The sequence below is a fragment of the Protopterus annectens genome, chromosome 1.part1, assembly GCF_019279795.1.
Source record: "Protopterus annectens isolate FY-2018-M chromosome 1.part1, PAN1.0, whole genome shotgun sequence".
Lineage (NCBI taxonomy): Eukaryota > Metazoa > Chordata > Ceratodontiformes > Protopteridae > Protopterus > Protopterus annectens.
This window is the reverse complement of record NC_056726.1, coordinates 453,076,364-453,091,251: the sequence shown is the minus strand read 5'-3', so window position 1 is coordinate 453,091,251 and position 14,888 is coordinate 453,076,364. Positions and strand designations below refer to the sequence as shown.

General features: G+C 42.5%; 1 protein-coding gene across 3 annotated transcripts in view; it reads right to left on the bottom strand.

Annotated features, from left to right (window-relative positions):
• Positions 1–14,888, bottom strand: part of CDIN1 (CDAN1 interacting nuclease 1) — a 1,534,920-nt gene that overhangs the window by 958,411 nt on the left and 561,621 nt on the right. For all 3 annotated transcript variants that reach the window (XM_044075938.1, XM_044075929.1, XM_044075948.1), the window contains one exon: positions 1,327–1,387. In XM_044075938.1, coding sequence (XP_043931873.1) covers positions 1,327–1,387 — 61 coding nt within the window. The remainder of the gene's footprint in view (positions 1–1,326; positions 1,388–14,888) is intronic.

The window sequence follows — 14,888 nt, the reverse complement described above, 5'->3', positions numbered from 1 at the left end:
TACAGAACTATGTATCATGTGTTTTTGTATTTTTCTCACCCATGTCTTACAACATGTCTTACAAGTATGACAACAAGAACATGCATTTTCCCTAAAATATACTTTATTACATGGTATGAATATCACAAGGTAATGTAAGTAAACCCTCTGGAATCAGCTGCAAACACTACTCAGTCTTTGTCTCCAGTAAATTCTTTTTGCACGTGAACTACAATATCTGCGTTAGTAGACACTTCATAGACCATAAAAGCTTCTTAGTAACTGAGAGGTAATTGTTCATTTGCTGACTGCTGCAATGCACAGGAGACATGAGCTGTAAGAGAAGACGTTCTTTCTTACTAATGTAACATGCGTTACTGACTGCCCCTGCTGCAACATTTAATACTCAAAGCACCAAGTCATTTTTTTAATACAAACATCAGTTTTCTTACTTTCCTCGTCTATATTCCATTATTACGCGACATAAAACATTGCATATTCTATCCCACTGAGGGCTTCATAAGCAGTTTTCAACCATACACAGTGTTGTCACTGTTAATATTTTAACATTTATAAGGAAAATGGTTCTTTGGTGCTTTGAAACAAACCATGACCCACAATCTATAATAAATGTATTACATATTACTGGAAGCTTTTTTATAAATCTTAGAAGTAAATTTCACAGGATGCACTTTCGGTTTTTGATCATGAATTCTGCACTGAATAAATTAATTAATGCAGTTTATCACAGGCTTTGTTACTATATTCTTTTATAACCAAATCAGAGTGCACAAAATGTACTACGCCAGAAAAAATGGTATAAACCATCAGACTACACTCTAAACCTCCCACATAAAACTACAGAATGACTGAACAGAATATAAATGTAACCATGTCTATGCAAAAACATAACAGAAGTCTCATTTTAAATGATCCCTCGTTTATTGGACAAGCTAACCAAATACTACAAACACAGAGGAATTTACATGGGTACATCAGAAGTGATAGTGACCTATGCTGGTTAAAGTGACCTAATTGAACTCCTGCCTTTTTCTAAATTTCCAAAATTGCAAACAGGTTGTCTGCAGAGCTCTTTCAACTGTCAAGCAATATAAAAGATCAAGAACTTGTTTTTATATCAGCCTGTAAGGAGAAAGACTAATTAACTGATTTATTAATAAATAGGGCTATTTTTTTCAATTACTCTAAGTGCTAACAGGCACAGGAACAACTGTAAACGCTGAATGTGCCTGAAAACCTTTTTCTCAGTTTCAATCCTTAATTATGAAAACTTCACCAAAGATTTGATCCTTATAATGGAATAAGTGATGCTGAAAAAAATATTACCTCATTGGCTAGCTCCAACAAGACCGAGGCAGCAGGATTTCTCATCACTCCATTCAGATACCTAAAAAAAGACGAAAAAGATGAGATTGTAGTAGCAAGAAAAGGCCAGTCTAGGCATGTCAGAATCCCCAGTGAGACAGTTAAGCAAAGCAGATGACATATTCAACCTGTCTGAAGAAGGCAGGTGCTACAATGAAGCATTTTTGAGGCACTTAGCTTGAACCCTCACTAACTAAGTCTCCAGGGCTGTTTCTCTTAGTCATAAGCAAAATTTATCAATGTATGCCTAGATCTTCTGGAAACAGCAAATCTTTCATGCTTAAAAAGACTTGGCATCTCTACGGTTTTCAGTCATATGCATGTAGTATTTTTCCAATATCAATGATATTACTGAAAAAAAGTCCTTAAACAAGACAGACAAAAGCATAATGTGCTAAAGCTAGCATCATGTGACCATTTTATACTACCATACTGCAATACAAAGAAAACTAGGTTTCTGGGATAAATAAATAAAACAATTACAAATACTTACCTACTTACGTACCACACACCATTTAGCCTTCATTATACACAGCAATAATCTGTATCTTTCAAAATTTTAATGCCTGATTCAACCAAGACGTTCAATTTAGTGGAAGGTTACATCAGATATTTAACATTATGAGCTACAAATGAACTTCATTCAGCAGTCCTGAGTCTGATTCTATTCGTAAACTGTGCGACTTTGGGTAAGTCATTTAACTAAACATTGCTGCCAGGTTACTCTTGAAATGAAACATTTATATAGTGGAATCACACAAACAATGGGTAGGATTCAAAGAAAATATGAGGGGAAACATGCAGGGTGTCAATGCACATAGAAAAATGCCAAGACATCCCAGACGTTACCCAAATGAAAATGGACTGTATATCTCTGCAAGGATGTACCATTTATATATAAATGAAAATTTCCAGAATTGACTGCATGAACAGACCACATGTGACAAGAAACAATCTCAGTGCATGCAATCTTTTAATTTAAAAAAAATGAAATAAAACATTTTTGCATGGAGGCAAGGCAGCTTGCACCCCCCCCCATATCCCCTGCTAATTATATATATTAACTCCGAGATCGCACAAACACGGGCTAAAAAGAAATTTCCCAACATTTGCGTTGGGAGGGTGGCCTAATGGTTAAGATGTTTGCCTTACAATCACAAGGTGCAGGGTTTGAGTCTCACAAGGGATAATTGGCTAGGCTTAAAATGGCTCGCAAGGGCAGTTAGCTTAGTACTAACCTATGAATTTCACACACCTGTTGTTCAACTACCTAGTTGAGTATATGGTGGCGACTAGACAGCTATCGACCTAAGGCACACTTGATATCAGGACTAGCAGCTACATGCATGTGTATGTATATGTATGTATATGTATATATATATATATATATATATATATATATATATATATATATATATATATGTGTGTGTGTGTATACACACACACACAGTTCCTTAAATACCTAAGGCTTGCATTGTGATTCACATCTTGAGATAATGGACATCATACAGGACTGCACAAAACTACAAAGACACAGTGGGTTATACCAAGGCTGCATACCAGCAATGAAGGGAGCAAAAACAGAGCACTTATTAAAAAACAGGCAGAACTATCAGCTAACTCTAAAGTTTTCTGAAAAGCAGTTAAAGAAACTGCAATTTCTGCTTACGCAGCATTTTAAAGCTCATAAAATCACACTATATCTCCAATATCACCATATTTCATGAGGTTTAAGAACTGTGGGTCAATCCTACTAAAGGACCTTCCACGACAGGTACTAACCATTTTCCTCTGCTTACACTGCTGAATATATAGGTGATAGACACTGTCCATTTCAAGCCATTTCTACAAAAAGAAGTCTCAAATTTACTCAAATAGCAGCAGAATAAAAAAAGATCCACTTCAAGTGAGTAGCACTCCTTTTCTAAGAATGTCTGCTCCTAGGCTGCTCCTGTGGCATAGTGAGATAAAGCCCTGACTATGGCCCAGCCAACCCAGGTTTGATTAGTGCTTGGGCGGCTGACAGAGCAGCAGAGAAGGGAGGGACGTGCCTATCCCATGTGGGAAGGTGCTCATTGATATGTTACCAGCCTGCAGTATCCCTGTCCACACTAAATCTACCAGCTACTCTCTAACTCCTCGGACTTACTCTGTATTTGCTGTGAATGGTCATAGATCTTTAGGATGTCCTAGGGACTCTGCTATTATGTGCTTCTGTCTTGGTGGATTTTTGTTTATGACATACCCAATCCATCCCTCCCCCATGCTTGTTGATTATGGCCGAGGGCAACTCCTGTCTTTGGGCCACACCTCCCCTTAGAGAGTAGTTGGTAGATCCAGCGTGGACAGGGGTACTGCAGGCTGGTAACAATGAGGTCGGGGGGGAATAAAATAGTCTGCTCCCACAGCTGGAAAACCAGTGACCCATATTATTAATTCACTTACCTCAAGTACTGTAGATGGAGACGTCATTCTCACACCTAAATTAAATGCCCAACGCCACATGAGCTCAATGTTTTTATATATATATATATATATATATATATATATATATATATATGTGTGTGTATGTATGCATATACACACATACATACATATATATATATATATATATATATATATATACATATACATATATATATACACATATAAGTATATATATGTGTGTGTGTATATATATATATATATATATATATATATATATATATATATACACACACACACACACACACACACACACACACACACACACACACACACACACACACACATTGATATCAATACTTATGAACAGCTCCTGGAATGCCTTTCAAAGTATAGCCTTCTTGGTAAAGCAAAGTATGGCTACAGAAATGACTACAGCTTTAAACAGTCATTTACAATATTACAGTTATTATTTAAACAGAGGAAAAGGACTTCCTACAATAGTAGCAACTGCAGATCTCTAAAACAGATGAAACAAGTAACCACACACCACTGCTTCTAGCTAGGTTAAAGAAACCTGGATTTGTAGAAGGGCAATGGAAATGGTTTGACAACTATACCTGTATAGAAGACCTCAATTCTGCAGTTAGAATGAGATAAATCTACTTAGAACAGGGAAAATGAAGGGCAAGGAGGCTTAGTCTTAACTGATATTCTCTTCATGTTGTTCATTAATTATGTATACTGATGATGGCAAGACTACAAATCACTCTCTAATGCAGAAAATTATATCTGACTAAAGGAAGCCAGAAAGTACAGTTGTGTAAGATCTTACCATAACAATAGATGTCCTACTTTTCACTGCTGCAATATTCTTTATTTTTGTGATAGCCCTGCCAAGGATAGCCTAACATTTGGCCAGTATATCAAAGCCTTTCCCCAGCATTGTATGGCAGATGTATGCACTACGCTCAAGGTTTAAGGTACACATGTGACATACAGGCGCCTAATCTTCAGAACTGAAGTGCCCCATGAAAAACAAGACCCCAGAAAAACAATACCATGCCTCTCCAGGAAGAGAAACAGGAGAGAGGGGTGTAAGAGAAAACCCCTCTGCGAGCAGTAGGGCAACAGAAAAAAGGGGGGGGCAGGAGGGAGGGCTCGAATGCTGCAACAATGAGAAGTAGAATATCTACTGTAATGATAAGATCTTACATAACTGCACTATGACCTTCCTTATCACTGTTGCAGTATTCTTTCTTCTTCAGAAAGTACAAAAACTACTGGAGGATATGGGAGAAAGAAGGTAGCATCGAGCCCTCCACAAACCCATGAAGGATATCCCTGGCAAATCTTGCCCTAGCCCTAGAAATGAAATCCAACTTATAATGCTTGACAAAAGTGTGGACAAAAGTGTGGACAGAAGATCAAGTAGCAGCTTTGAGGATGGATCTTGTATCTAGACCCTTAAAAAAGCACCAGAAGGGGCTACTGCCCTAGCAGAATAAGCACAAACAGAAGAGAGAAGGTGCTTGTCATGAAATAACAAAACAACAACAAAAGGAAATGGCCTTGGAGATCCAGGAGGAGATGGTTTGCTAAGACACTGCCAAATCCAATTTCCTAGCATGAAAGGTGACAAAAAGTTGCTCAGATTTTCTGATGCATTTTGTTTTATCCAAGTAATGTCTGAGCTGTCTATGTAAAGCCAAGGTGTGTAATACCTTGTCACTAGCAGATTGTGGGGAAAATGAAAAAAGGAGGGACAGTGAATAGACTGATTCGAGGACAAATCATTAACCACCTTGGGCATAAAAGAAGGATTACCAAGAAGTGACACACTGTCCTTGTGAAGAAAAAAAAAAGGAATCGTCAAGCCCAACAAAATTAAAGTCCCAAGAAGCAGGAATAGGATTTCTTTGGAGCTTGATATGAAGGATGCCTTTTAGGAATTGTTTGACTTCAAAACTGGAAGTCAAAGGTGGACTCAAAGGCAGACAGTCAGAAATAACTGACAAATGAACTTTAAAAAAAGAGTTACGTACTTACCATAACTTGGAATCTGTGCTATCCAGTGTCATTATTCATCATGCATGGGTCTTGGATCCGACCTCTGATCCAATTAGGCAGTGTAAGCAAAAGCTCCTGAGCTCAAGCTCCTCCCCTCCCAAGATCCCCTGCTACCCATAATCCTCAGATCGTGTTTGCTAGATATAAACAAAGACAATGAAACTGTCCACAATAAGAAACAGGAATACTAAAACACCATTACTACATGACTCCCCAGTCACCAGAAGGAGGGGGGGGGGGCGGAGGGTGGGAATGTGATGAATAATGACACTGGATAGCACAGATTCCAGGCTAGGGTAAGTACATAACTCTTTATCTGATGCTATCCGTGTCATTACTGATCATGGATGGGTCAGAGTCCCCCAGCTATTCACAACCCTGAGAGGTCTCAAGGAAGGGCATGCTGGAGCACAGAAGAACCAAATGAAGCTCTACCTCTGGACGCCAAGTCCAGTTTGTAATGTGTTACAAAGGTATGGGGATTTGACCAAGTGGCAGTGGTACAAATGTCATCCAAGGAAGTCCTTGCCCAGAAAGCAGAAGAGGTGGCCACTGACCTAATAGAATGGGCTTTAACTGGACTGGGAAGTTCAATTTGACTGCATTAATAAATGTGAGCTATGCAACAAGCGAGCCATTGAGAAATAGAAACCTTGGAAATGGCCTGACAATTTCTGGCCTGGGAGAATACCATGAAAAGTTGATCTGACTTTCAAAAATTCTCAGTTCTCTTCAAACAGAAATGCAGTTGCCTATGGACATCCAGACAATGCAGTTTGTACTCGCCTTTGTTTGAAAAATTGAGAAAAAAGACGGGCAGTTGAATTGACTGGTTAAGATTAGCCTCTGAGACTACTTTAGGAATGAATGGAGGACTGGTTCTGACAGATGCCCTATCCTTGTGAAAAAAACACTTTGACGCACAAAGCCTGCAATTAAGAAAACCTCTTGGCTGAGGAAATAGCCACCAAAAAAGCCATTTTCCAAGACAGAAACTTAATATCACACCTAGCCACAGGCTCAAAGGGAGGTTGTGTCAGGGACTGCAGCACCAGGGTAAGATCCCAAGGAAGAGAAGGATATTTGAAAGGGGACCTGAGGAAGAAAACTCCCTTAAGAAAGGCCTTGCACAACCTAGAAGAAAACGTGGGCTTTCACTTAAGTGGAAGTTGGATATAGCCGCCAACTGAAGTTTAATTGTTGAGAAGCTAGTCCATTGTTGAAACAAGGAGGAAAGGAATGACAAAATGTCAGGAACAGAAGCTGAGAATGGATTTATGTCACGATGATGAGCCCACAAAGAGAATCTCTTCCATTTGCTGGAATAAACCTTTTTAGTAGAAGACTTTTGGGAGACTAAGATAATGTCCTTCACTGGAGAAGGCAACTTAAGCTGGCTGACAATCATTGGAAGTGGAGGTACCAAGCTGTTAGCTGAGGGGACATAAAGTTGGGAAGAGGAAGCACCCAGGGATGGGAAATGAGATCCTGGGCTGGATCTAATATCCAAGGTAGACATTTCAGAAGAGACCAAAGGAGGGAGAACCACGTCTGATGAGGCCAGAAGTGGGCAATGAGGATGAGATGAGTTTTTAGCTGATGCACTTTCTGTAAGACTTTAGGAATGAGGGGAGTTGGAGTTTAGGTGTACAAAATTCCTGGTAGCCAATCGTGGACCAGAGCATCCCCGAGTGACTCCCCCTGTGGGAGGATCAGGGAGAAGTATTTGCTGCATTTGTGATTGATCGGGTAGGCAAACAGATCGCAGCAAGGGAGACCCCAAGGGTCAAAAATCTGACTCGCCACTGACTGGTTCAGGGACCACTCATGTGGACTTAGGATATATCTGCTGAGCCTGTCTGCCAACATGTTGGAATCACCGAGAATATGCACTGCAAGAAGAAATCACTCAGAGGACATCGCCCATTCCCACACCCTCATGGCCTCTCTGCACAGAGGATACAATCGTATTCCCCCTTGTTTGTTTACGTTCCAGACTACTGCCATGTTGTCCATCTGAATTGCCACAGTCCTGAGAGGGAGATAGTCCTGGAAGGCTTGCAACGACAGGAGGACTGGCATCATCTCTAGGACATTGATGTGCAACTTGGTCTCTAATGAGGACCACGTGCCTTGGACCGTCCTTCCCTGAAAATGACCCCCCCCCCACCTCAACAGGGAGGCATCCATAGTCACTGAGGCTTTGGGTTGGGGAAGACAAAAGGGTTTCCCTAGCAGAAGGTCTTTGGACTGGAGCCACCACGCTAAGTGATGCTGGCAGACCTGAGAGACCCTGACTGTTATGGACATAGGATGGAGATAAGCCGACCACTGAACCACAACAGTCCACTGAAGAACTCACATGTGATACCTGGCAAAGGGACCCAATTAAACTGCCACCACCATGGAACCGAGGGCTTGAAGGATCAAATGGGCAGGAACAGTCTCCTGATCCAGTAGAAGGTGAATTTATTCCTAAACTGAGTCTACCCTGTGGAGGGAAAGCTGCAGTCTCCGACACAGTGTACAGAAAGATCCCTATAAATTCCAATCTCTGGCATGTGATGCCCAGGTCTTGAAAGAGGCCGAGAATGTAATTTGTGGCTCAAGCGAGTTAATCCTTGTGGGAGCCATGAGAAGTCAATTGTGCAGGTACAGAAAGACCTGAAATCCCTGCAGCTGGAGATGGGATGCTACCACTGCCATGCATTTGATAGTGGTAGCATCCCACTGCCATGCATTTGGTGCACACCCGGGGAGCTGAGGTAAGACCGAAGGGCAGGGCTTAGAACCGATAGTGACTGGCCCCCAGCCAGAAGCGCAGGTATCTCCTGGAGCATCTGTCGATTTTTATGTGATAGTATGCATCCTTCAGATCCACAGATCACTTCCAATCATCCTTGCGCAGAAGCGGAAGAATGGACTTAATAGTGACCATCCAGAACTTTGACTTCTTGATTGACAAGTTCAAAAATGGTGCGTTCTAGGATGGGAAGCAGGTCCCCAGTTTTCTTGGGCAGTAAAAAGAAGCGAGAGTAGGTTCCAGACCCTCTGTCATGTTGGGACCTCCTGCTTGGCTCGTTTTTGAAGACAGTCTTGAACCCCTGTGAGAGCTAACTCCATTTGATCAGGTGGGGTGGGACGTCCGGAAGAGATTTTTGAACTGGAGGGGGCAGACTGAAGGATATGAAGGATACAATGCTTAGCACCCACTGGTGTGAGGTAATAGTGGCTCAGGCCAGGGGTTACAAGGAGATACAGCCCCCGACTGCCTCCAGGGCAGGACAGTCGAGCAGTGTTTCAGGAGCGTTGTGGGGGCTTCTCCAAAAAGGGTTTTCAGAAACCCTGATTTTGTGGACCTCCTCTGCCTCTAGGGCAGAGTCTGTTATCAAATCCCCTTCCCTGGCCAGAAGAAGAGGAATCCCGAGGAGCATCCTAGAAGGAAGACTGAGTCCTGTGGAACCACACTTCTTACTACCCCGCTGATTCTTGGAGAAGGAATGCTGGGGATTATAAAACTTGACTCCCACTGCGGATAAAGTCTTTCCTTCCTGCTTGCTGCGGATCAAAGTTTCCTTGACAGAAGGACCAAACAAAGTAGATCTGTCAAAAGGGGCATTGGTAAAAGATGCCTTGAAGTTATTCGCAATCCCCCAAAGGCAAAGCCAGTCATGGTGCGTGATAGCAATCTCTGTGCCCACTGCTCGAAAGGTAGCCTCAGCCGCATTAGTGATCAACCTCATTGAGGAGTTAGCAAGGGATGCGAGAGTAGAAAGCTTCGGATAGAGTAGTTTAAGGTTCTCTGGAGGCAGCAACTCTGAAAGGGAACAGGAAAGCTCCAATACCAAATCCCTTTGCAGCCATGTGAAATGTGCCATCTAATTTCTAGTCTTCAGTTCGAAAGTAGCTGAGGGATACACACACACTTCCCAAAATGGTCAATTGCCGGCGACTCCCTGTTCGGGGGATGGATTGTAGAGCTCTGTTCTGCGAGCTTCCTTTTAGTGACTGCAACAATCACAATGGCATCATCTGGGACACCCTTGCACCAAAAGCCTTTATCCTTAAGTGGACTCAGGAATTTATCCGCTCTCTTGGGGAATAGTTCTACTTTATCTGGCTCCTTCCATGCCCTGCTGGAAATAAGCTGGATGAGCTCATCTACAGAGGGAGGCACCCAGGAGGTAGATGGTCCAATCCCAAAAGCCTTCGCAAACATGGACTCTTCCAAGGAGGTGGTGGGGAAGACCAACGACCTCGCTTTTTCAGGATCTCGAGGATGTCTCCAAAGGACACCTCCTCTGACAGAAGTCTGGGGGACCTATCCCCTTCCTCAAAATCCATGTCCTCAGTGAGAAGCTCTCAAGGAGAGTCCAAGTGCCTCCTCTTGCACTGCCCCTTCTGAGGAGGCTCCTCCACAGTGGGCTCTAGGGAGGACTCGGAAGAGGAGGGTACCCCGATGAGGGTAATGCCCTTCTGAAGGTGTGCACGGGAGGTCTGACCTGAACGGATGATGAGGACACGCCACACAAAGTAGAACAAGGTGGGGGGGTTGAGAGCTGAGGTAGAGGCTGCCGACCATACGGAGACGGTCCTCTCTATCACCCGGAAGGCCAACAGACTGAAGGAAGCCCCAACTTCATCCCCACTAGGAAGGGCTGACCAGGGGACCCCGACACAGCACTAACGTCCCCTGACGATATCGGTTCCGAGCTCTCCAAAGCAGATGCCTCCAAGGGAAGGGAATGGTCTGAACATTTTGGACCAGATTCCCTAGCCCGGTGACCCCTGCATACCTCTCGATCCCGAGGCATCGCCAGCTCTAAGGGCAAAGGAGCTGAACTTGCCAGGGACCTGAGTGGCATGGGAATGGAAACACTACCCAACAACGACAGCCTCTCCCTGGGCATGCTCTGACCCTGGGAAACAGAACTCACATGAGTCAGATGAAGAGAGAGGAGTTCTGACGAAGGTGAAGAGCCTCTAGGCATGTGGATGGGGGACGGTCAGCCAAGTTCAGTTTGGGCTTTGAGGAAGCTCCTCATCATCCGATCCATGTCTGAAGGGAGCAAACTTCTGGTAGACCTGGAGGAAATGGAAGAATGGGCTGACGGAGCTGAAGGTCTGTGGTCTCTGGAAGAGGACCTACTGGACTGCCTTGGATCTGCCTTTCTAATAGTGGCCAGGCATCTTTAATAAAGATAAGCTCTAAAGAAGCTGTTGGATCCGATGGCCTGGCTGGATCCGAGGGCATTAAGGACCCCGTGGTCGGATCCAACGGACCAGTCAGATTCGAGGGGGTTTTGAACCTGATCGGATCGAGGACCTCTGAGCCTCCGGAGACTCTGATCCGACTGAGGGAGCTGAGGTTCTCGGACTCGAAGACACCACAGCCTTTCTGCGAGAGAGTCCTGAGAAGAAAAGGGCTTCCTCTTGGGATCCGAAGGGGCTTTAGAGGGGAATTAGTCACCAGGGAACCACCTTTAGCAAGCTCTTTAAGTAACAACTTGTTTCTATGGTCTAGGAGAGCCCTGGTGTTGAATCCCACACCGATATCACATTCAACCTCTAAATGGGGCTCTCCTAGACAGGAGATGCACTCCTCATGCATATTGGTGGGAGCTAACTTCTGACCATATGAGGACCAGAGTCTGACCCCAGAGGGTTTGTCTGACATCCTACACACAAACCCAAGGAAAGGAGGAGAGGGAAAGAGAGAAACAGCAAGGAAGGGAACTACCACTAAAGGAACAAGGTGGGAAACCCAGGAAACAACCTAAAGAACTGACCAACTGGCTAATGAAGGGGAGGAAACTAGCTACTAAAAGATAAGAGAGAGGAAAGGACAAAAATGATCCTAAGAAATATAAAAAAGGAGCTACTTATCTGAAAAAAGGCTTGAGCTTCAGGGAGCACGTCCACTCACAATTCGCTCCAAACGAGATCCGAGGATTATGGGTAGCAGGAGATCTTGGAAAGGGAGGAGCTTGAGCTCAGGAGCTGTCTCTTGCACTGCCAGCTTGGATCCGAGGTCAGATCCAAGACCCATCCGTGATCAATAATGGCACGGATAGCATCAGATCAGAAGAATATGCCAAACCAGAATTGAGCAAATCACATAAGCAAGAAAGGACCATAGGGACCCCACAGAAAAAAGGGTCCTGGTGACATTCGAAATCCCAAACAGAAAATGTCTTCTACTTTGCCATGTAGGATTTACTAGTAGTGAACTTTCTGGTCTCCTGCACAATCCAAAGCACATCCTCAAAAAATTGGTTCCTGAAGGGGAATCAAATCCCCATCATCCAAAGTGTCAGTTGAAGTGTGAACAAGTGAGGGAGAAATGAGAAACTCCTTGTCATGTGTGGGAAGATCCATCCTGTGAGGTAATTTGTGGTGACTGTCCTTTGCCAGGTGAAAGACCAGGGGGACCCAGTACTGTCTGGGCCAGGAGGAAGTCACCAGCAAGATTTTGGGTGTGTCCCACAAGATCTTGTGTAAGACCCTGGCAAATACAAGAAGAGGATAGACATATAGGAAAATCCCCTTCCAAATGAAAAACACAGCATTCACTTTCCAAGCCAGTGCACTTGGAGCTCTAAAACAGAACCAAGGAAGTTGTCTGTTCAGAAGGGAGGCAAAAAGATCTGTCTGAGGAATACCCCACTAATGTACAATGTCCAGAAACACCTCTCAGCGAAGCACCCATTCATGAGGCTGTGTCCTGGAACTTCTAAAGAGAGTCTTCTACTAGAATGTGCTCTGAATGATTGTAAACTATTGAAAGAACCAAGAGAAGGTGGGTTGCAAAATCGAATCCTGAAGAGCCAGCCTGCAAAGAAGATAAGACTCTGTGCCTTCCTGTCTGTTGATGTACCATATGACTGTGGTACTGTCTGTAAAAACCTTTAGAGAATCTGGAACCCAAAGGGGGTAAAAGGCCTGAACAGTTAGGATTAAAGCCCTCATTCTCTTTGATGCTGATGTGGTTTGACATCTGTTGTTGGGACCAAAGACCCTGAACTTTCAGATTGTTAGAAGAAGTTCCTTGATTGGAAGCATCTTTGTACAGCTCTTGTGTAGGAAGAGGAACCTGAAGAGGCAGACCTGGATTTGGGGAGAACTGCCGAATCTACCAGTGGATTTCTAGTCTGAGACAGGGTAAAAGAGGGACTGGAACTCCACAGGGTGGCAATGTTGGAGAAAAACAGTACTGAGATACCATTGGAATTTTGTCATGCAGAGTTTGAAAAAGGAACTATGGAAATGGTGGATGTCATGAACTCCATGATTCAGAGAAATTCCCTTGTAGAAAGAACTAGAAGAGGAAGAAGAGACTGGAAATAAGCAGTTGAAGACAAGACCTAGGGAGGAGAAAGAGAACCCAGCATTGGAATGGTATGAATCTTGCATTCCAAAACCACTTGATGAGATGGAGTCACCACTAACCTTTTGAGATTCAGAGTGAATCCCCACAAACTGAAGCATGCAGATACCAAATAACGCAAGTATTCAAATATAAATAGTTATTTGGTAACTGCATGCTTCAGTTTGTGGGATGTGCCGAAAAGCACAGTGGCAGACTTGGGTGGCTTAAGAACAAGTTTAATAGAGGTGAATCAGGGATAAACTAGATTAGAAAGTTATGGTAACTTCTAAACAGAAGAAACTACTCAAGGTTTGCTATAAATTTGTTAGAAGACTATAAACTGGTTGGGTTTCAACACCAAAGGCATGAAAAAACAACTGGCATCAATACACTTATTGCTGGTAAATATATTTCCCAAGCAATGCAAGTCTACTCCAGACAACTTTTAAATTATGCAGCTTTATTTCTCTGTCTGAACTTGCAGAAAATAATTTTTAGCAATGCAAAGAGCAAAATTATTGCCTATGCTAGCCACAGCCACATTACCCCTAAATGCCCTCATATTTAAGTTACTGCATCTTGAAGAGTCAGTCCCTACCACACAAACCAACAATAGCAACCCATCACTGTCTTCTTAAATATGCTGAAGAGGGTGCACACGGAGATGTGCTGCATTCAGCCCAGCTGCAAGATGGAACAGTTTGCCTATGAACATCTAAAAATCAATAAAATCTCTTCTCCTTCAAGGAAAAAAATAAGAGCTCACCTAACTGATTCCTAGAAATGCCAGTATTACATAAAACAGCATCTATCCTGAAATTCTATATGTTTGCACAAAGCTTCATTACTGTATATAAAACCAGTTATGTTTTTTATAAATATGTTTACATTTATACACACACACAATACAGATGCATGTTTCATTTCCATTTATGTTTTTAATAGAAATAGTCTTTGGTGGGTCAGTTAATACAAATGTTACTGCCCAAGTTTACTAATGTTTATAATTCTATTTACAGCTAAACACAAAAGCTATATAATATACATATTTTTCTATTTTCAGGTCTAGGGCATGGTTGAAAAGGGTCTGTGGAGCAATTTAATCAGGCAGCTAAGAATAAATAAATGTTTAACAAAAACAGCAATAATGAAGAACACCGGTTGCAGACAGTGGTATAGCTTAAAGCAGTAATTTACTGGTTTTACACATCCACAAAGCAAAAGATTTTGCATCAACGTTCAATACATTTTCTGAACAAAAAATATGAAACCTTAATGCCAATCATTAGAGAGCGTACCAGAAAATCAAATATTTTATGAGGGACAGGGCAGAAGTGTGAGGCTAAATCAAGGAACTTTAAAAAGTTAGAATCAACATACAGTTTTCTAAAAGATAACAGGTATAAATAATTACAAGTTTCAGGGGAAAAAAAAGACAGAATCAGGAACTTTCAAAAGTAGATGCAACAGATTTTGTATCAACCTGCATTTTCTAAATTATGTCACTCAAATATCTGGCATTACTGTTCTGCAAATCAGACAGTTAATACTTCAAGATAGCATCAGATAAGTTTCTAAGTTGTTTCTAGGCTTTCATCTGATGTAAGTTTTCATAAATTACTGTTGGTGATAAGTTTTGAATTCTACAACTGCTGTCAAA